The sequence below is a fragment of the Macaca nemestrina genome, chromosome 5 (genome assembly GCF_043159975.1).
Source record: "Macaca nemestrina isolate mMacNem1 chromosome 5, mMacNem.hap1, whole genome shotgun sequence".
Classification (NCBI taxonomy): Eukaryota; Metazoa; Chordata; class Mammalia; order Primates; family Cercopithecidae; genus Macaca; species Macaca nemestrina.
Window position 1 is genome coordinate 113,808,436 of NC_092129.1, and position 21,433 is coordinate 113,829,868.

Sequence of the window (21,433 nt, forward strand, 5' to 3'; positions counted from 1 at the left end):
ACCTCTTGTATGTTCCACCAAGGGCAGAGATTCCTGTCTCTGTTTTTTTGCTTGCTTTTTGTTTTGTTTTTGTTTTGTTTTGTTTTATAGAGCTCTATCACGAGTGCCTACAACATAGCTGCATAGAGAGCAAGAGCTCAATAAAGGTATGTTGCTTGAATGGGTGACTGTAATTAGGATGATGAATACAGGGAAGCTTCAAGTGCTTGCCTTCAAGAAGAAATATTGTAGGCCTCTATGTTTTTACAATGTTCATAATTTTACTCTAATAAGCAAGACTATGCCAAAAACAACAGAAGAAGGCTGCCTTTTGAGGTTAATCTAAGTAGACAAAAAAATTAAAACAATATAAGATGGAGAATGCTTCATTAATTATACATCTGATTAAATATAAATGGCTTAAATATGGATAAAAACATGTTCTCTCAGATATAACAATATCTGAAAATGTATGTATCCATATTTTGACGATTATATTACTATGGTGTTTAAAATTATTGTAAAGCCAATTAATGAATTAAAAATTAAAAAACGATGTTTATATATACGTACTTATTTTTATAAAGGCATGCTTTGGCCTTTTTCATTGATTTTGGTATATATTTTAAACAAAATGCATGATTAAAATACCTAGCATGTATTATTTTGACAGAAATAAAATGATACCTTATCCCTTTTAAAGCAATACTGTAAAATTCACTTAGTGACTAAAAATGTGTGAGAACAAAGAATACATATTTATTACCAAAAGCACATAAAGCAGTGTCATTCAACTTCTATTCAGATTGGCAATTTTTCTTTTTCTTTTAAGTAAAATTATTTTAAAAGCTATAATGATTTTGATTCTGAGTATTTATTCATTTAAGAACAACAAAACGGGAAAAAGTCAGGTTGAAGATAACAAAAAGATGTTCAGCTTAGATTTTTAATAAAAGTGTATTTTACTTTCTTGAGCTATCAATTAGTGCTTTATCACACTATAGTTCAAACCCTGAAACCTGGGCTGTTTCCTCAATTTCCAAATTAAAATAAAAAGTAACTCATAGTGTTCTATATATTAAAACTGTTTATTCTAAATTGACTATCGACATTAACTCAACTATATAGAATTAATTTCTATGGGATAGAGTACATCATCAAGTCCTTTCCAGCGATAAGAGTTTTATCTATTACTCTTTGAAAGCCATTATCATGACAATAAACTTCAATCCTTGTTCAAGATACACTTTCTAAACGTGGCTTGCAAATGGAATTACACAGTTTTCACCTTATTACTGAGAAATGTCATGGATATTACAATTTCACTTAAATCTTGCTCCATTCCTTAAAGCAATTCACAAGCACTAAAAGAAAAACTCAAATGTGACTTGAAATGTAAATAATTTAGGTGAACTTGCTGTGACACCAAACTAAATGGCAAAAGTATAAAAAGCAATTTCAGGAGCAAATAAATGGCTTCCTGGGTGAATATTCACAGCTCAACCACATATAGTGTTCCATCTCCTGAACCACAAGGTTTGCAGTGTCTGAAAACAGCCTGTAATGTTTGACGTTAATCGTTTAGCACAAGATATGCTTTTTTCTTTGACATGAAAAGTCCCTCAATAATGAAAGAGTTCCTGCCCCCAGCCACTCTGTAACAAGCATGAGATCACAGACCAAAAGAGAAGCACAGAAAGCCACTTTGCCAGAGGAAGAAAGGAATGTGGTAGCAATGATGAATTATGAAGGGGAAGCTGGGGAGAGGAAAAATGCAGAGCTTGGAGAGAGAAGAGCAAGGTTTTGCAGAGGAGAGATAATAGAACCAAGTATAGTTTGTTTTTAGGCAAGAGGAAAGGACAATTAATCAAGAAATTCTGAGGCACAGGGTGTAAAGTTGAAAGAATCCAGGCTGTTGTGCCCTGATCTTTTCAGTGAAATGGGGTGTGCTAAGAATGTAAGGATGTTAAGAAGAATGACAGAGATTTAGAACAACCTGTTAGAGAATGAAACAGGGAGTGTAGGATGGATAAATAACATAACAGTAACAGCTGTTCCTTACTGAGGATCAATATAGGGTCATCTATTCATGACAGGAACTGAAAGTGTTTGCGTGCATATGCAGGCACGCTGCATGTATTCATGCATACATGTATCTATATGTGTACACACACAAGTATATACCTATGTACCTTTTTGTATTCTCACACACTAGGAAGTGTTATTATTACTATTTTATTTTATTTTATGACTGAGGGTCATAGAGTGACCTGGAGAAAGAGAAACAGCTAAAATGTGGTAGAGGCAGGATCCACACAGGTCTGTCCAGCTCCAATGCTTGCTCTCTTTTCTGTCTAGTGAGATAGGATTGTTTGCGTATCATGAGAAAAAAATGGTAATTTCACATCTCAGGATGTACCATGAATCTTATAACACAAATCATATGTCCAAGTATCAAATTATTTGGCAGGACTTAACCGAACTGTGTTTGAGAGTTTGTGGAATCAAAATATATGGACAATGGTATTTAACAACTACCACTCTAATATGTATATCTGTATCTCTTCCTTTTTAAAAAATGAGGTTTGTGGCCGCATATGGTTGCTCACGCTTGTAATCCCAGCACTATGGGAGGCTGAGGCAGGTGGATTACCAGGTCAGGAGTTCAAGAGCAGCCTAACCAACATGGTGAAACCCTGTCTCTACTAAAAATACAAAAATTAGCTGGGCATGGTAGTGTGCACCTGTAATCCAGCTACTCAGAAGGCTGAGGCAGGAGAATCACTTGCACCTGGGAGGCAGAAGTTGCAGTGAGCCAAGATCACGTCACTGCACTCCAGCCTGGGCAACAGAGCGAGACTCTCAAAAAAAAAAAAAAAGAGAGGTTTAATTCAAACTTATATATGCCTGACTCTAGTTCACCATCTCCAAATATGTATCTAAACATTTACCACTGAGTTCAATCCATGCCTACTCTCCTTCATCTAAGACTAGAGTTTTGATTTACACTTAAGTAAAACACACTTATCAATAAAAATTTGAATCTTTAGTCAGACATTTTTGTTGCTGCAAATGGACTTGCAGTAAATTGCTTCTACCAAAACCTAAAAAAAAAAAATATGGTTTTGTTTTTTGTTTTTGTTTTTAAACAACTTGTTAAAGGATGGACATGTATGTGGTATTTAAGGTCAAATTTTCAAAGTGGTTCCTACTGTGCTGGTCCCTTACAGGCCTGCACAGGCTCTTTTGCAAGAACACACCATAAAATGCCTATGTAAGCAATTCTAAATAGTAGTCCCAATAAAGAAATGAAGCATCCCCCAGTTAGAATGTAGAGTGTAGTTTCCACAAGAAGAGAAGTCACTAGAATGGAATGCAGAAATGATGGGCAGCAGTTCTCATGGGTGAATTCACATGAACATGAAAAGCTAGACTTTTATCAAGAAGCTTCCCAAGAAAATATGATGCTTAAGTGGCTTGGCACAAAAGATATAAATCAGTTCTACTTGTCTCCTAACAACAACTGGTCATCATCTCTTTCGAAATACATTCTTACAAGGCTATCTGTCATGAGGTTACGTTTGTTGAGGGCAATAAAAGGCCTCTAAAATTATGATCATTAAACAGCAAATTTTGCCAGAAACCAATGCAAAACTGTGTAGTATGACTCCTTTTGGGAAGTTATCAACTCTCAAAGGCCAGGAGTCAGTGTCCAAAGCATTTATACTGTGTCTTCGGTTCACGTGTAGCTAGATGTAAATTCAAGGTATCTTCTTGATAGCTCTTATTCATAGGTAACATAAATTAGAAAACCCAGGACAGTTCTTCTTTTGTAACTTGCTATTCAACAATTCACACAGAAACTAGGCATGTAGCTTACACTCTAATAAAAATCAATGAAAAGCTTTAATTATAATCAAGCACACCTAAAAGGTTACAGCTTTCTACTTTAAACTATAAGCAAAAGAAAGGCAAGAGTATTAGGAATATAATTCGTAAGTGCCATACATTTGAAAATGAAAGTCTATCAAATCCTTGCTATTCTGATTGGAGGATTAGTGTTTATTCACAGATTACTTTCAGAGTTGCAAAGGCAGATGCCTCAATATCACTAATCTGGAGTTAAGCACCTCCAGTTGACTCTGACATCATCTCATTTTCTAAAATAGTATACTATTGCCAAAAAACTTGTTCACTGATATATCCTTAATATATAACTACACACAGTAGTCACTCAACTAGCAATTTTTTTTTTTTTTTTTGAGACGAAGTTTTGCTCTTGTTGCCCAGGCTGGAATGCAATGATGCAATCTCAGCTCACCACAACCTCCGCCTCCCAGGTTCAAGCGATTCTCCTGCCTCAGCCTCCTGAGTAGCTGCGATTACAGGCATGCACCACGATGTCCAGCTACTTTTGTATTTTTAGTAGAGATGGGGTTTCTCCAGGTTGGTCTCAAACTCCCAACCTCAGGTGATTTGTCTGCCTTGGCCTCCCAAAGTGCTGGGATTACAGGTGTGAGCTACCACGCCCAGCTTCAACTAGTATTTTAAAAAAATGAATGAAAGAATACTGAATAGAATTAAAAGAACACAACTTCAAGGAAAAGGTTTAGTCATATCAAAATAATTGAAATTCTGTAAAGGGGGCTGAAAATGATGGTTGAAGACTGAAAATTTATCTAAGAAATCATAGTTATTTACAATGATGGTAAAGAAATTGCAGTTAATTGAGCTGGGATTAAAGAATGTGAAAATACAAACATTGGTTCATCAAAGGCTATCTATCTATCAATAGATCAATTTCCTTCCTCAAAGTCCAACTCCTTTTACTACTCAACACTTTTTGTGAGTCCCCTTGTATCCTTACTCCATTGTGAATCAAGTTCCCTAAATAGTCATACCCCCACGGACCACTGTCCAGAAGTATATTTCATCTCCCTTTTACCTACCATATCCGTTGATATGTCTCACACCTACTCATTTTTCAGATCTCAACTCAGTGTTAATATCCTCAGGAAAGCTTTTCTTTTTTGCTACTTGTTATTTTATTACTTGAACTTAGCACATAGTTGGTACATATCTGTTAAATGAATGAATCACTGAATTGTACAAATTCTATCTCTACTAGGCCTATTAGGATAGCCTGGCTGATGCCTTGCATCTACCCCTAGGTCCTTTGGTCCACCTTCCAAAAATCAAAGTGATTTATAATTCGGGAACTCAAAACAGATCCTCTGCCTCCCATGTTTAAAGTACACCTGTGGCTCACAGATCAATAAAGAAGTTGAAATTCTTTAGCATGGTATTAACATGGCATAGTGATGTCACTCATTTAACCTCTCAGAATTTCTCTGATTTTATTTTCAGGCCTCTTTTTCTATCCACTGAATCCTGTTCTCCATCCCAAAACTGGTACCATTTCCCCAAACTCAAGAAAATATTTCCAATCTCAGTGTTTTCTCACGTTGTCTCCTCTTAGAATACTCCACTCTTCACACATACTTTTATGTATCTGGATTTAGCTCAAGGGACATCTGTTTATGAAGCATTTCCTAATTACATTCTTACCCCACACCTTTCCTTATGTTCATACTGTACCTGTGCATACCTCTATAATGAAAGCTGTGATACTTGAATACACTCATTTATTTACATCTGTGTCCCTTTACATGCTCTCAATCATTGTTGGATAAATGAATGGGTGAATGAATATATGTTAGTTGCAATTCTTAGATCTTTTTACACTATGTTAACAACAAAAAGTGTCAATATGTTGTACCTAAAAATACTTAAAACCTTTGTGGAATTGGACAAATTGCAAACAAAAGGTTAGCAATCCCTTATAATTTTTACACTAACTCAATGTATATCCTTGGTTATAATATACCAGTAGAATATTAGAATATACATTTGTAGAAAAGTGATTTTTTTAAAAGATGGCATTATTTAGATAAATAAGACAGTCAATAATTTGCATATTCCAGGCACTACATTCATTGGTAACATTTAAAATGATATCAGAAACAAAATATTAATGTTCTAATATGTATATAGGAATGAGTATGGATTTAATCCTTATTAGTAATCAGAATGATCACTAAGAGAAATACATAATTATTTTTTGAACCCTAAGATTTAAGAAATGCCTTGAAATTATCCTTCTCTTCTTCAATGAGATCATTTCCATTTAGGAGTAGGTTTAGTTATATGAATGCCTTTAAACATCACAATTTGTGTTTAAGAACTGATCATGTAAAATGAGAGTGACAGCACCCCTAAATATACTCATAAAATGGAAGATGTCAGCACACCACAACACCAAGCCTACCTTTCTGCATCAGAGGCAGTGCCTTTCCTAGTCTGTTTTTGGATGCTAGATCTTTCAGACTTTCTGGAGTGCCTGTGGAATGAAATGTTAAACACAAAATATATGATGAATAAAGCTACATTAACATCATACAATGATAAACGCAACAGACACGAAAAATGGCAACTATATTACCTAAATGATTTTGTCAGTCAGTACTTTTCAAAAATAAATAAACGAATGAATGATGAATGAATAAATAAAATGAAAACCAGAATTGGTGCCAAGTGGAAGACACAAGTTGCCCAACAGAAGATGTGAGAAGCTGACATTTCATTAGTCTAGACAAGTATGTCTACAATATGAACTCCTACTGAGCAACTCAGCCTCTGCCGATGACCAAACAAATACAATGGTGAAACGTAATAATGATAAATGTGATGATGGTAATAGTTTAGGTGCTGAAAGGCTTCAAAGGGGTGAAATGCCCTCCACTTTCACAAGTTGAAACTTGGTGCTACAAAGATTTTTTCGTTCTGTTCCCCACAAATTGTGAAGAAAAGAGAAGAAAAATGCTATAGTTAAAGACGTTTTACATAAATGAAAGTATTTATATAAACTATTAAAATCATTAAAAAATTTTTCATAAAGATGCTTGTATAAATTATATAGTATTTTTAAAAGCACATAGCATTTTAATCACATTACAAACCACAGTCCCCAGTTTATTCTACTGTTTAAAAGTACATATGTACACTGAACATTTGAAATGCATTTTTCCTACAGAAATAATTTTTCTATAAAAAGTTTGCTTCTCCATGGCAGCTTACGTATGTCTAATTAGCCTAAAATGTCTGACGTACCATATATTTGAAATAAGCAATGTAAAATATTGTGGTCAAGAAGCTCACACTTATTACACAAAAAGAGTGAAACCCTAAGAATGTGTATCTAATGTTATTATCTACAAATTAAGCTTATTTTTCTTTACTGATAATCCCTTTCCCCCAACAATGTTGAGACAAGTATCTGTCTTTACTTATTAATGTGTGACATCCTAATTAAGTATCTAGTATATACCAAGTTCTGCTAGGCACTAGGAACACATATCAAGGTACAAGCCTGTGACTGCTCATCTCTCCCAATCCCTTCCACTTTCGCCAGAAATTGTGTTCACACTCTCTTGCCCCTTCAATTCAGCGTTTCCGCTGTGTGTTTTCAGACTCATGTTAATCTGACATCCCACTTCTAAGATAAAAAAGGAAGAAATAGAGGAAGGAGACATCATATTCCCTTACTAGTTGGAAAAGAGGGTACTCAATATATTGAGGGATAACTATGGCAGGCACTGAGGGGGGGGTATGAACGTATTAAACTCCATGAAAATCCTTTAAGAATGTGTCATTTCCATTTTGTAGATGAAGAAATAGGCTTAGGGAAAGGCTACTCAGTTACAAAGTAGCAAAGCTAGGATTAAAATCTAAGTCTATCTGGCTCCTAAGCTGTTTCTGTTATATACTATACAGCAAAGAGAGTGGAAGAGATAGATTCTGACACACACCTTATGGGTGTATCTTTGTTCTGGAATGAAGAAATGAAACCATGAAATCAGGTGCCAGGAAATCACTAACAGATGACTCTCTCTCTCTGACATTAAGGTTCTTATTTACCTGATTGCTTCTATGGTCAGGAGAGGGGATCATGGGTGCTAGGCGGGCAGAGACTTCATGACTGATTTCATGGCTGAAATCAATGGGAGATGTTGTTGGGAATGGAATCTTGTTCCTGAAGCACAGGGAAGAAGGCATAAGCATAGTGGGAGGATGAGAAGTAAGGGGAGAAGAGAGGATTGGTAATTAGATCTGTAGGCTCAGGAGGTATTGGAGCTCGAAATAAAAATATAGTTATGGGAAATTTACGCTTGGTCCCCACAGTGCTTGGGCAACTGACTGGAAGATCAAATGCTCCTTTTCTCATCTTCAACACAAGTAGAGCAGATGAGAGCGGACAGATTCAGGAAGACCCACAAAACTCACTGTCGTTAAGATTTCCAATCATTCATTCAATCATCCAACAAACACTTGTGCATGTATATGTACTAGGCACTGTTATAGGTGGTTGGAATATGTCTGTGGAAAAAAAACACAATTATCTCTACCTTCAAGAAATGTACATTTTGTTGATACAAGACAAAAAATAAACAACAAAAAGTAGCTCAAATAAGTACATTATATAGTATGGGAAAAGGTGATACATGCCAACAACAAAAGTAAACCAGGGTAAGAAGGTGGGAGTTTAGGGGCAGGGGCAGATTGCAATTTTAAGTAGGGTGGTTGGAAAGGACTTATTGAAATGGTGACATTTTGGCAAAGACGTAAAGTGAAGGAGATAGCCATGTATATTGTTAGAGAAAAAGTATCTCAGGAAAAGGGAAGAAATAATAAGAAATAATAAGGAGGCAGGGGTCAAGAGAGGTGATTCAGATGAAAAATTTTATAGGAGAAGACAGAGAAATCGTGTAGAATCTGGTGGGCCCTTAATAAGACTTCTGCACAATCAAAGGGTTATAGGCATCTTTTTGAAATAGCCTGCTTTTCTTCTGATCCCTGGCAACTTCTATTAATTTCTGGACCCAATTGATATTTCATTTCCTCTGTGAAACTTTCAAACTCCTTCTCCTCTTTTCATCTCCTAAAATGTAATGGATTCATATATTAGATCATCACAGTAATCAATGATTGTTAAAACATTGATGATGATATTACTAATATATAACATTTACTGAGAGCTTTCTCTGTGCTAGCATGTCCACTTTATCTGCATTATCTTATACCTTCTTTCCAATTCAGAAGTAGGTACTACTCTTTTATTCTTTTTAGGAATAAGCAAATTGAGAGTTAGAGATTACTTTGTTCTAGCTTACATGGTCATTCAACATCTAGCCAGGAAGTGAACTGAATGTCCATAATCTGAACAGCAGTAATCATGTTGTATCTCTGGCATAAGTGGCCAAAATAATTAATTCTAGAGTCAGATTGGGTGTAATCTCAGCTCTGTTTCTGGCTAGTCAGGCGATTTTGGTGAAGTTACTTAATGTCTCCATGCTTTAGTTTTCTTTTACCTAAAGAGTGGCCATAATACCACTACCACTGCACAGATTTTGCTAATTTTAAATATTTCAGTAGTACTTAGTATTGTAGTATTTGTAGTTTTTGTAGTATTACATAGAATTAGAATTGACTGTTTTTTGCATTACTTGGAATTAGCAAGTGGTGCTATTAAAATATTGCTTTAAATATTTGTTTTTTGAAGGCAAAGACTTTTCTTACTCATCTATAAAAATATAAAACTCAGAGCCAGTGCTCTATAACTGGATAACAAATATTCATGCAAAGGCTCATAATCTAACTTTTTAATTTTTGTTTTCATTTTTAACCCTCTTATTGAGGATGCCCCTTTTTTCTCTTCAAATATCAATGAAATTTACTTTAATTAAAGATTCTCCTAAAGATAACTACAAAGGATATGTCTTTACAATTCTTCTAACCCCTTAAAAGAATATGCAAATTGAGTTAAAATGATATGCACTTAATTGCAATAATTTCCTGCAAAGGAGAAGAGAATAAAATAGAAAATTCTAACGTTATTTTCTATTTTCAATCCTAAATTATAGCCAAAATATTGTATATTTTAACACAGCCATTTCTTAGAATAAATTGGATTGAGATATGTAAAATAGGAAAAGTTAGAACAATCCATAGGAATTTTATAGACATTAAAATCCTATAGACATTAAAATTCCACTATCCCATGTATAACTAGTTAAGTTTAGAGACGAGGAAAGTTAGTCCATAAAAGTTTAAGTGTCTTATCCAAGCTATGACAGACCTTAATAAGTTGATGAGGATAACACCATCACACCCCTAAGTGCTTAAGTTATCTGCTGACTCTGCCACATGTTCACTTTGAATGATTAGATGTTTACCTGAGAGATCCCTGGGCACGAGTGAACAAGACAAGACTGTTTCAGTGTTTTCATTATGTTTATAGTCATTAGACATTTTTTTAAGTCTAAACATGCTTTTTTGTTCTGGTATAAGTTTTTTATCTTTACAGTATTATTCATAAAGAATATTTACTTGGTTTACACAGGCAAGAATCAGAAATCTTGAGTTTTTCTCCCTTTATTCACAACTGAATTGTCATGTAATTTTTGGCCTTATGCTTTCTAGGTCACAGTGTACTAAAGAAATTCTTTTAAAGCTATAAAGGTACATTCAAATGTGAGGTACAGAGCAATTATTTTATTATTAAATCAAAGCAAGAGTAAAAATCAGAAAATGGGATGTTTCTACTTAAACCTCAATTCTTTTGAAGTTCCATTTTCAGTGATTATTTCCTCTCTATTAATTTAGTGTGAAGATTTATAAAATGAACTGATGAAAAGCAGAGATAATTGTTAAAAATTTATGTGTTTTCTTTTCCTTTTCAATATCTAATTTCAGTTAGGGTAACTCCCTAAAGACATTGGTAAATAAAGCTTTTCTGAAGGCATTAAAATTTTATTAAATGACAAAATTAATACTAAAATGTTATTAAAGGACAAAATTAACATTATGTAGTAGACTTTTCTTTTGCTTTGGAAATACTGTAGCAAAAGTCTACTACATAATGTTTTCATTTAATTAGAGCTAACACTTGTATCATAAGAATATATCTGTCTATATTTTGGCTACTTAGATGGCTTATACTGTCTTAATGTGCAATGCAAATTTCTATCACCCTATTTACTCATTAAGTTTGGGAAGGAAAAATTAAATTGGAATAGAATCAACCTAAATAAGAGATGTTCCTATGCAGTGAAGATGGATGCATGCAATTAAGATACATTTACCTTCTTGTATATTATTGATATTTATGTATATGACTGTAGCTATTAAATAGACTCACCATATTTTAGTTTATGGATACACTTTGTTCATTCATTCAAAGAGTATTTTTGAAAAGCACAGATAATAAAGGATGTTATAGATCAAAAAGAAATAAGGTAACATACTGAATTTATTTATAAGTGGTTCTACACCAACTCTGAAAATATGTGGCAACTGCCATGAATCCTGGAAGTGAAAAAGTTTGTGACTTGTTTGTCCCAGAATATTTTCAAAGGAGGAATAAGATTAATTCATTTTAAATCAAAAGAAACCACTTGACACTTTTGGTTGAGGATTCTTATAGACAAGTAGCTGCTACCAACTGATAGGCATAGGAAACCACACAAATTTGGTTATCTGCAAAAGAAATTAGAGCCACTTTAGCAGAACAACTCAGAAATTAAATATAGTGGGATGCTTTACTTAACTGAAAAATTTAAAGTTCTGGAAATAAGATTATTTTACCAAATATTTTTGGTATTTGAGTTAAGCACTACTAAATTGTACCCTTAAAAATCATATATACATATATATGTGTGTATATACATACATGTGTGTATATATACGGCTGACTACTTAGATGGCTTATACTGTCTTAATGTGCTATACACACACACACATATATATACACACACACACGTATATATACCATTCTCAATCAAAATGTTGAAGATAGTAACTCCAGTAATTTGTTAAAGCCAGTGACATGTTAAAATATACCTCAAAATGGACCCAATGAAAATATTGCATTTTCTTGAATAAAACATTTACCAAAATAGTTTAGAGTTTTATTCAATAATAACTTACACTGGCCTTTCATTCTTAAAGATGACCGATTAAACTGTAAGCACTAAACTCAGAACTCTGATGCTTCAGGGCCATATTAAAATATATTTTTTCTAAATGGCTACTGACAAATTTTGGTTAATTTCAAGCTACAACTCAATCTAAGTTTAATTAAAACTCATACAATTACATATATACAGATTCATTAGTATTTTCATGTATTAAAATAATGTTATTTATAAGGAGATGCTTTGTTATTGGAATGATTTTTTTTAAGGGTCAACAGTTTTAGAAATAAAACTACAAGAAAATTTTCACTATAATTTTAAAATCAGAAATATGCCCTGGGATTCCAAATTTATGTACTTTTTCTTCATCAATGTTTTAAATTTCCTCAATTTCTAGAAAATATTCTTAGATAAACCTATCTTCATGTTAATTCCAAATAAATCTATGGTATCACTTGAGATAAAACTGAGAATGCTTACTACTAAAATTAAATTATGGAGAAATAGTTCACTAAACATTATGTGTTTGTGTACAAATATATGCTGTGGGAAACAAGAGGGCAACTAAATACTTTTCAGTTTATTTGAATGTACTGGAGAACTCTCTTAAGGAATAATTTACGTTCTGCATTACAATGTTATTTTCAAAATAATCAACTACGGCCCTGATAGAAGATATCCAAAACTGAATTGTATAAATTATTATTAACTTTAGAATATTTTCCTGGCTACCAGTGTCCAATGATAGAAGTCACCTAATGCCTAAATTCTTATGAACATTCACTATATCCAAATCTCATGCCATATTTACTTCATTTAGAAATTGGCAGAAACTTCTGAATGAGTAAAATCAGAGCTGATGAGAAATGAAATGCCAGTGTTCATTATGATTTGTCAAGTGGTTGACCTGGTAACCTATGAATGTAACATTAGTTGACATAATTTATCTCTCATTTTATAAGTACATATTTATCTTATATTTTAATACAATTGTAATAATTTTCTATTCTTTACAGAAATAAATAATAGTATCAAGAGATATAAAACGTATTTATTTTGGTTGAACATAGGACTTATCTATAAATATGTCATCATAAAAAAGCAAAATATGTACTCAAAATTATGTATTTAGTAAGAATTTATTTTAATAATCTTATCTAAAAGGATCATTTCTGTTCCCAAAATCTATTCTTATAGTTATATATACAATCTAGACAATCAAATGGAATAATTCATATGCCAGTAAATTCAGCTAATAACATCTCATGTATGTAAGAACTAAAAGTATTATTTGAATTTCCATTTTGCTTAATCAATGCCCAGATAAACTTACATTTGTATTCATTACAAAGATCATCATGTTTAATTTTCCTATACTCAGTCAATACAGAAGATGAAATCTACTATTTTATTTGTTTTGGAATACACACAAAGGTTTTCTAGAATTATCTTTTCTTTTTTTATTTTCTTGGGGATGAGAGGCAGACAGGGTCTCACTCTGTTGCCCAGGCTGGAATGCAGTGGTATGACCATGGCTCACTACAACCTTGACCTCCTGGGCTCACAGATTGTGTGCCCACCTCACCCTCCTGAGTAGCTGGGACTACAGGCATGTGCCACCACACCCAGCTAATTCTGAAACTGTTTGCAGAGGTGCTGTCTTACTATGGTGCCCAGGCTGGTCTCAAACTCCTGGGTTCAAGTAATCCTCCCCACTTAGCCTTGGCATCTCAAAGTGCTGGGATTACAGGTGTGAGCTACCATGCCTGGCACAGAATTATCTTTTCTAAAAGAAAATTCTAAGTTCCATGATGGCCAGGACTTTGTCTGTCTTAATCACTGTTGTGACCTAGTCATTAGAATAGGGTGCATAGTAGGGGTACAGTAAGTATTTATTGAATAAATGAGTAGCAATATAGATATAAATTTTTATTTAATTTGCACAATTATTTCATATTCTTTTTTGAGAAGACTCTACATTTGTAACACTTTTTAGATTTGTTACTAGTTTTTCTAGTCCCAGAATTTCTATCCTAGAAATCAGACAGTAGCAGAAAGAATTACATTTAATTTCCAAATATGTAAGTATAAATCACATTGAGGCAAGTATCTTAGAGATTAAAAGATGCTAAAACTTTCCTGAAACCTTCATAAAATATCAGTTTGTAGTATTTTCCAATATCCGTAAAACAACCTTAATTTTTTTCTTGATGACAATGTTTCCTTTTTCTTTCAAGCTAAAATCCTGAGGATATCTTGATTGTTTACAAACACAGAAAATAAATTGTATCGCGCTTAACTAGGGCTTAAATTACTCTGCTATACATACAGATACTAAAAAAAATCTGTATGTTTACATGACTAGTTGTGCTGCTTCTGAGATACCACATCTACTTATCTGCTGAATAAATATTACCAATGTGTTGGCTGAATTTCTGCTTGAACCAGAAGAGAAGCATCTCAAACACCCAAAAACCTTTGTGACCAGTCAGGAAAACACATTTAAAGATAAAGCCTATAAACACCATAAAATAGGAAAACTGGGTCAACTTCAAACTGAGAAGAACAAAGTAATGGAAAATATATGTTGTGGCACTTCTGACATATCAGCATAAAGTGGATTCAAAGCACTGATGCTATTTTTAAAAACCTACCTTGTGTACTGACGCCTTAGCCCTGGACAATATTGTGTTTAACAATACAATATTTATAAAATATATAAAAACCAGGTATTTTACTTTATAAAACAGACATTTCTTAATATAATCAAAGCCTAAACCTCATTGTTAATGAGTGTACACAGCAGCAAAACAAGACAACTGAGATAAAACCATCAACCAATATAACAAACAATAGGCTCTGTGACAGATTTTAGTATAATCTAAAGCACCTGAGAATTTTTATTTACTTGTCAACAAAAACAGTATTTAAATTTGTTTCCAGAAATTCAAAACACAATCAAATGCTCTTCAAAACAGAACATTCTTTCAATGGATCCTGACTTCACTGTGTTTAAACTCTGCCATTTGTATGCTATCCTCATTTCAGTAAATATTCTAAGGTGCTTTACTAGAGTTGGCTACATCCAACATATCTGGCTCTGGCTTCTGGAATAAAGCACATCCCATTCAACATTTCTCTTGGTTATCCTTCAGTTGGTGGCCTATAAGCTTCTAGAAGCCACTTGTCTGTGAGGAGGAGTTGACTAGTACCTGTCATTCTCCGGAGACGCATGCTGGATTTGAATCCTGGGACTAGGAGGTCGTCTCCTATCTAGGGAGGGGGACCATCTACCCCTGTTTGCCCAGTGAACAAGACAGGAAAAAACAGGACATTTAGTAACTCCTAAAATAAAAGAATACATGGAACAACAGGACTGGAAAAGCACCCCATAAAGGCAAAGTGTAGATTCTTTGCTCCATAATTTAATTTTCACTTTTATAAGCCTTAGAAAGATAAGTTACAATACTTTAAGAACATTAAAACCTATAATCTTACAAGTGAATAAAGAAACAATTTATTTAGGAGATGTTTGGAATCCGCCTAGTAAGTGTAGTTTTGTTCTTCCAAAATGTGCTTCTATGTGCATATTTAATCTATAAATAAATATATATATATATAAATGTAACTTTAAGTTTTTAAAGATGCATCTTCAGGAATCTGGCTTATGTTTGAATAAATAGGTTTAATAAGGTACCAATGATTTTGTGATACCAGGCCTTGAAATTACCGTGTAGAGTTGCAAAGGTGGGGATGTGTGAATTTAATACAAAGTAGGAACACAGTTAGGTAGAAGAAATAAAAATGTTATTTAGTGTTGAAACAGTGACATGAAGAAATAATTCATGGGAAAGCTACCAGTGAATTCTTAAATTTTCTTGTCAAAAACCACAGGGCTAATTACTGAACTTTAAAAGCTGTAAGTAAACGATACTGATAAACAAAAGCAAAGAACATAGATATATGAAATGATAAATTAGCATTAATTTTTTTTTTAGTTTCACTGGTTTTTATTTGCAAAAGTATGTCAATTAAATGGATGCTTTTTAGCTCAGCATTTACAATAATACTTTTCTTGTGATTAACAGTAAACCCAAGTTAGACAACTGGTTCATTCCTTTGTTAAGCTACCTTTAGATTCTGTCTGTGTACAGCCACAGATTTCAAACATCTAGTTAAAACTGAGGAAATAAGACACTGAATGGGTCAGAATTAATTTTTTTTATTTATTATATATGAAAATTCTAACAGGATATTTTTCTATAGATATTGGCTTTCTTGTATGAAAGAAGGAATAAGTGGATAGTCTTAAAAGACTCATTTAGGTATAAGACTTTATAACTCTCCAAAGGAGTTTAGTCCTAACATTTCAAAAAGAAAGTTTTCTTTTTGAAAACTTACCAGATACAACTTGGATATTTTAGACCATCCAGCCAAACATAGCAAAGGGTTTTTGTCACTCAGGATATGTGAGGTCATCAGATACTGATTCTGAAATCCTCTGGAAGCCTTTGTTTAATCAATCTTAAATAGACAAACTTGGCATGATTCAAGTCAGGCTTTGAAGAAGCCATGAAGCAAGTGAAGATACTGAATAGCAAATTTTGAGCAGAAGATAAAAATGTGTGGAATATACTCTTAAAGGTGGTAAATGTTTATAAAATAACATTTTGCATTAATTTTAAATTATTTAATTTTTTAAAATTATTTCAAGGATTGGTCAATCCAATCTGAATGTTTTAAAAAGTTTCTTTTCACTGTACTGGCTTTTGTTCTATAGATAAAATAAAGAAATATTTGTAAAATAATTGGAAAACAATTACAATGACAGCATTTTCTACATTAAAGTATATACTCCGTTGTGTTAAAACTTTTGGTGTTATTTGAAAACACAAATATAGACTTAGTATTTTTCCGTGAAGCAATAATATTAACTTGACAGAATTATGAATAACCTTGCTTCCTAGGGTAAAATTCCAGTCCTTGTGCTTATTTAAACATAAAAGTAAAGAAAAAGCAAGTAAAAATGGCTTAATTATGAAACATGCAGTGAAAGCTGTGAGGGAGAAAGATGTACATTTAGAAACAAGCAATTGTGAATGCAAGCGATTAAAAGGTAATTTTAAACAAATATTTGGCTTAATACATGTATATTTGTACACTTAAAGTCCTTCTGAATATGCTGATATGTAGTACCAACAGAATAAATCTGTTTGCTTTTTCCCACATACAGTGGATACAACAAGAGCAGGATCAATTTACATCCAAGTTTTCGTCCTAAGAACAGATGTCACTTGAGTTTTAATAACACATCTTTCTAACTTTTAAATATACTAGCATATTTTATATGCTTTCTATAATAGGTGCTGTTTCTATTTTTTTCCTATTATAAGGAATGACCAAGCTTAGAATCTTTCTCTCTCTTCCCAACTCTGGTTAATGAGAAATATACATAGCTTCAACTTTCATTTCTATTTTCATTTTACAAGCTAATATGGCAGGCTATGTTGGAGATTCTAATCATAAAGTTGAACTAAACCAGTTCTTTCTTGATTTGTATTTCCAAACCAGCCTACCTAAAAGTTCACTGCTTAGTTACTTTAGGAAATTATTAGTACTTTAGTATCAGATATTCTAAATTCATTAATTGAGGAACATCTATTTCTTGGGAGCCCACTCCTTTCACTGTGATCAGAAGAAAAGAAGAAAGATCACTCTGAAGGCTATAGGACTGAATAAACAGGCTGTGAACTCCCTGCAGAAGGAAATAGTGAGGCTTTTCTTTTTTTTTTTTTTTTTTTGACAATTGCATCCATTATGCATAGCACAGAATAAATATTTGTGAATATTTAAGTAAATAATGATATAAGGCTATTGGCTTGGGGGATAAGGAATAATGAGAACCTTAACCAAGAAATCAAGAGCGCTATTGATATAAAGGGATTGAGAATTGATAGGCCTCAGAAAGCAATTAAATGATACTTATGTTGGAGCTCTTCCCTCTCCCCCAGGCATTGATAAACTTTAAAACAAATGTATATGTGTGTTTAAATGTGCTATTAATACCTACACTTGCATACAGACACATCTTTTAATGGTGCATATGTCTTGGCAGAACATGGCTAAGAAGCTTAATTATCTAAGAAAGCCATTATACAAAAACGTAAATCATTAATTCCATAAATAGCACAAATTAAAAATATGAGGTATTTTAACATTAGAAACCAAATGAGATAACTGATTATACACATATATTTTTATTGTGTTTTCATTAATCATTTTAGTCCTTAAAATTTTCTATTTTAAACTAAATTTCACTTATAAATATGTACATACACACACACACACACACACATATATATATATATATATATATATTTTTTTTTTTTCCTTGAGATGGAATCTTGCTCTGTCACCCAGGCTGGAGTGCAGTGGCATGATCTCAGCTCACTTCAACCTCTGCTCCCTAGGTTCAAGTGATTCTCCTGCTTCACCCTTCCTAGTAGCTGGGATTACAGGCACATATTGCCATGCCCGGCTCCTTTCTGTATTTTTAGTAGAGACGGGGTTTCACCATGTTGGTCAGGCTGGTCTCAAACTCCTGACCTAGTGATTCGCCCGCCTCAGCCTCCCACAGTGCTAGGATTACAGGAGTGAGCCACCGCGTCCATCCAATACTTACACTTTGAAACAAGATCTATGATATATATTTCAATTCAATATATAACTATTGATTTTTAGGTAGGAACCTCCTTTCCCTTAAGTCTCATGTTTCCATTACGAGGGAAATTCATTCAAGTAAGCCTTTCCTCATCGCACCCCAAGGAGGAAAGAGTGGCTTATATGATGGGTGACCATGGTAAAGAATCGGGCACAGGAAACTTAGCCCTTTCTGGATTCCTTTTTCCAAATTATGATGCCTGCAAACAGCACAACAGACAGACTTGTAAAGCAGTGATAAGATCTGAGGCCTGACCCTGTAGCAGAAGTTTGTGTGGCTCAGTGAATCTGGCTGATTCTGGGATTAGTTATTAGCCATCTTGCAGACTCAAAGCCACAGCTTTCAATTCTGTTCAAAGTACTTATAGTGAAAATTAAATCTCCTATCTTTCTAGTACCTGGGTCTAACTCACAGCTCAATCCAAATTTGAAGTGACAAGTAGAAGGTGTTTTTTAAGCCCCTAAACTCCCCAAATGAAACATTTACCAAGTAAGAAATATATCATGTTGTCACTAAAGATGGGAAAGAGAAATAGGATATTATCCCTGTCCTCAATTAGAAAATATTAAAAACCAAACCAAATGAGGTAACTGATTATACACATATGTATTTTTATTGTCTGTTCTCATTATTCACTTCAGTCCTTGATTTTTTCCCCAATATCGTTTTAAACTAAATTTAACTTATTTTAATTAATAGATAGTTATACTCTGAAACAAGACCTATGATATCTATTTCAATTAAATGCACAGCTGTTGATTTTTAGCTAAGAACTTCCTTTTCCTTAAGCCTAGTGTGTGTGTTTCTTCCACTATATGGTGATATTGTGGAAGAACAGCACAATATAGTGGAAGACACAAACATACTACAGTACTAAGTAAAATACAATGTATTTTAATAGAAGTATATAAAATTAGGTGGGCCCAGAAAAGGTAGTAAATAATTCTGACTGGCAAAAGAAAGGGAAGTATGCGTGCATGTTGATGGGGGGACTGAGAACAGGGGAGGAGGTTAAGAAGGGTTTTACAAAGATATGGTATTTAACCTATATTTTTGAACAATGAGCAGAATATTTAGGCAGACAACAAAGAAGAATATTTTAATTTTAATAGAAAGAAAATGAGATATAAGTTAACAAAGACTATTAGAACTTAAGAAAATTAATGGGAGCAGGAGTGTCACTGGAATTGGAGAAGGGCTATCTATCAATATATTCAAGGTGAGGGACCTGTTCCAAAGGAAGTGATTGAATTTATTGTGACTGAATTTGTGACGGAGCAGGAAGAGAAGTAGTTCTAGATTATGTGGCTGGTTATATGTCAAAACCATAAAATGAGAGGAATATTTAGAAAGAGGAAGCATTTTGCTGTAAAGGGACTGAAGCGGGGATAACGAAGTTGATTTAGACATCACCATTTAGAAATTTAGGCCTGGTCAATCACAGTGGAGGGTTGTCTTCATATGTATTGGAGTGGGAACCTTTTATAGAAATAAAATTTAAGGAACAGGACAGTATGGTAGGACAAAAGAGGAAAACTGGAGGTGGAGCTAGGGAAATACCTATCTTTATGGGACAGGGGAGAAAGACAAGCCTTCAAAGGAGACATCATAACAGAGGTTTTAAGAAAATCTGTAGAGGTACTTAATGGAGGAGAGATTCAAGTGACAGCGTGGGCAATGTAAAATGTTGCAAGATGCTGCTGAACAACTAGGGAGCCAATGTAAACCACAGAAGAATTTCAGCACAGCTACAGAGCACTAGGAATGAGTAGACGTCAGATTGCAGGAATTACTGGAAGGTAAAAAATGCAGGCAGTAAGTATAAACTACCTTTTCATAAGCCTTCATCAAGGATATGATTGCTCTGAAAGGTCAAGGAAGAAGATAAACCATCCAAGAAAAGTAAGTTTTCTCTAGTGGCTCTAAAAATCATTGCTTCTGAACATGTAAGTAATAATTTGTTTGAAAACCTAGAAAAACAAAGGTTAATAGCAGGCCTGTAACTCACTCCTTGCCAATCCAGGGAAGCAAGGGAAATGGGAAGATATAAATGATAAATTATTTCTTATCACAAACCTCAAATATATTGATTTAAGAAGCAAAACTGAATTGGAATAATTCACTGAATTATGGTAACCCATAAGTATGTTTTCCATTTGTGTAATCAACAGAACATGAAATGGAGGTGCTCCTAAACTAAAATGGTTTCCTTTCCAAACTGCTTTTTACATGCATTATTCAAAAGTCATCTGTTAAAACAGGCCAAACCATGTAACAAGGGAGAAAAGACAGGTGTATCTGATGGTTTTCAACTCCTTCAGGAAAAGAATGCTGCTCTTTTATCTTCTGAATCATTAGAAAAGTATTATATTGAGTACTGAGTGTGCTTTGACAATTTCACCCTTTATCTTAACAGAAAACTTGTATTAAAGGTTAGGTGTTAAGTTGATATAAAGGCATGTAAATGTTAATCAAAATGGGTTAGAATAATCAAATTGCTTGACCATACATAGTTCACAAATTTGTAGAAATAATGTTCATCTCTTAAGAATATAAAATTAAGTTTTTAAAACATTTGCTCTAACATTTTATCTACTATGTATATATTAGACATTAATACAATAATCCCTGTGGTAAATTAGAGAAATTAAGTATCCTCAAAACCCTCTAAGACTCCCTTCTCCTACTCTCCCCATACTGT

At 33.5% G+C, this 21,433-nt stretch overlaps 1 protein-coding gene across 49 annotated transcripts in view; it reads right to left on the minus strand.

Annotated features, from left to right (window-relative positions):
- The window catches only part of LOC105479467 (regulating synaptic membrane exocytosis 1), a 492,913-nt gene that overhangs the window by 114,165 nt on the left and 357,315 nt on the right, over nucleotides 1–21,433 (minus strand). For 24 of the 49 annotated variants that reach the window (XM_024792122.2, XM_024792119.2, XM_024792116.2 and 21 more), the window contains one exon: nucleotides 6,308–6,379. The exons of 14 other annotated variants lie outside the window; for them this stretch is intronic. In XM_024792122.2, coding sequence (XP_024647890.1) covers nucleotides 6,308–6,379 — 72 coding nt within the window. Of the gene's footprint in view, nucleotides 1–6,307; nucleotides 6,380–15,223; nucleotides 15,308–21,433 lie in introns of all 49 variants that reach the window. 11 more of the 49 variants (XM_071096864.1, XM_071096860.1, XM_071096867.1 and 8 more) reach the window with 2 other exon arrangements.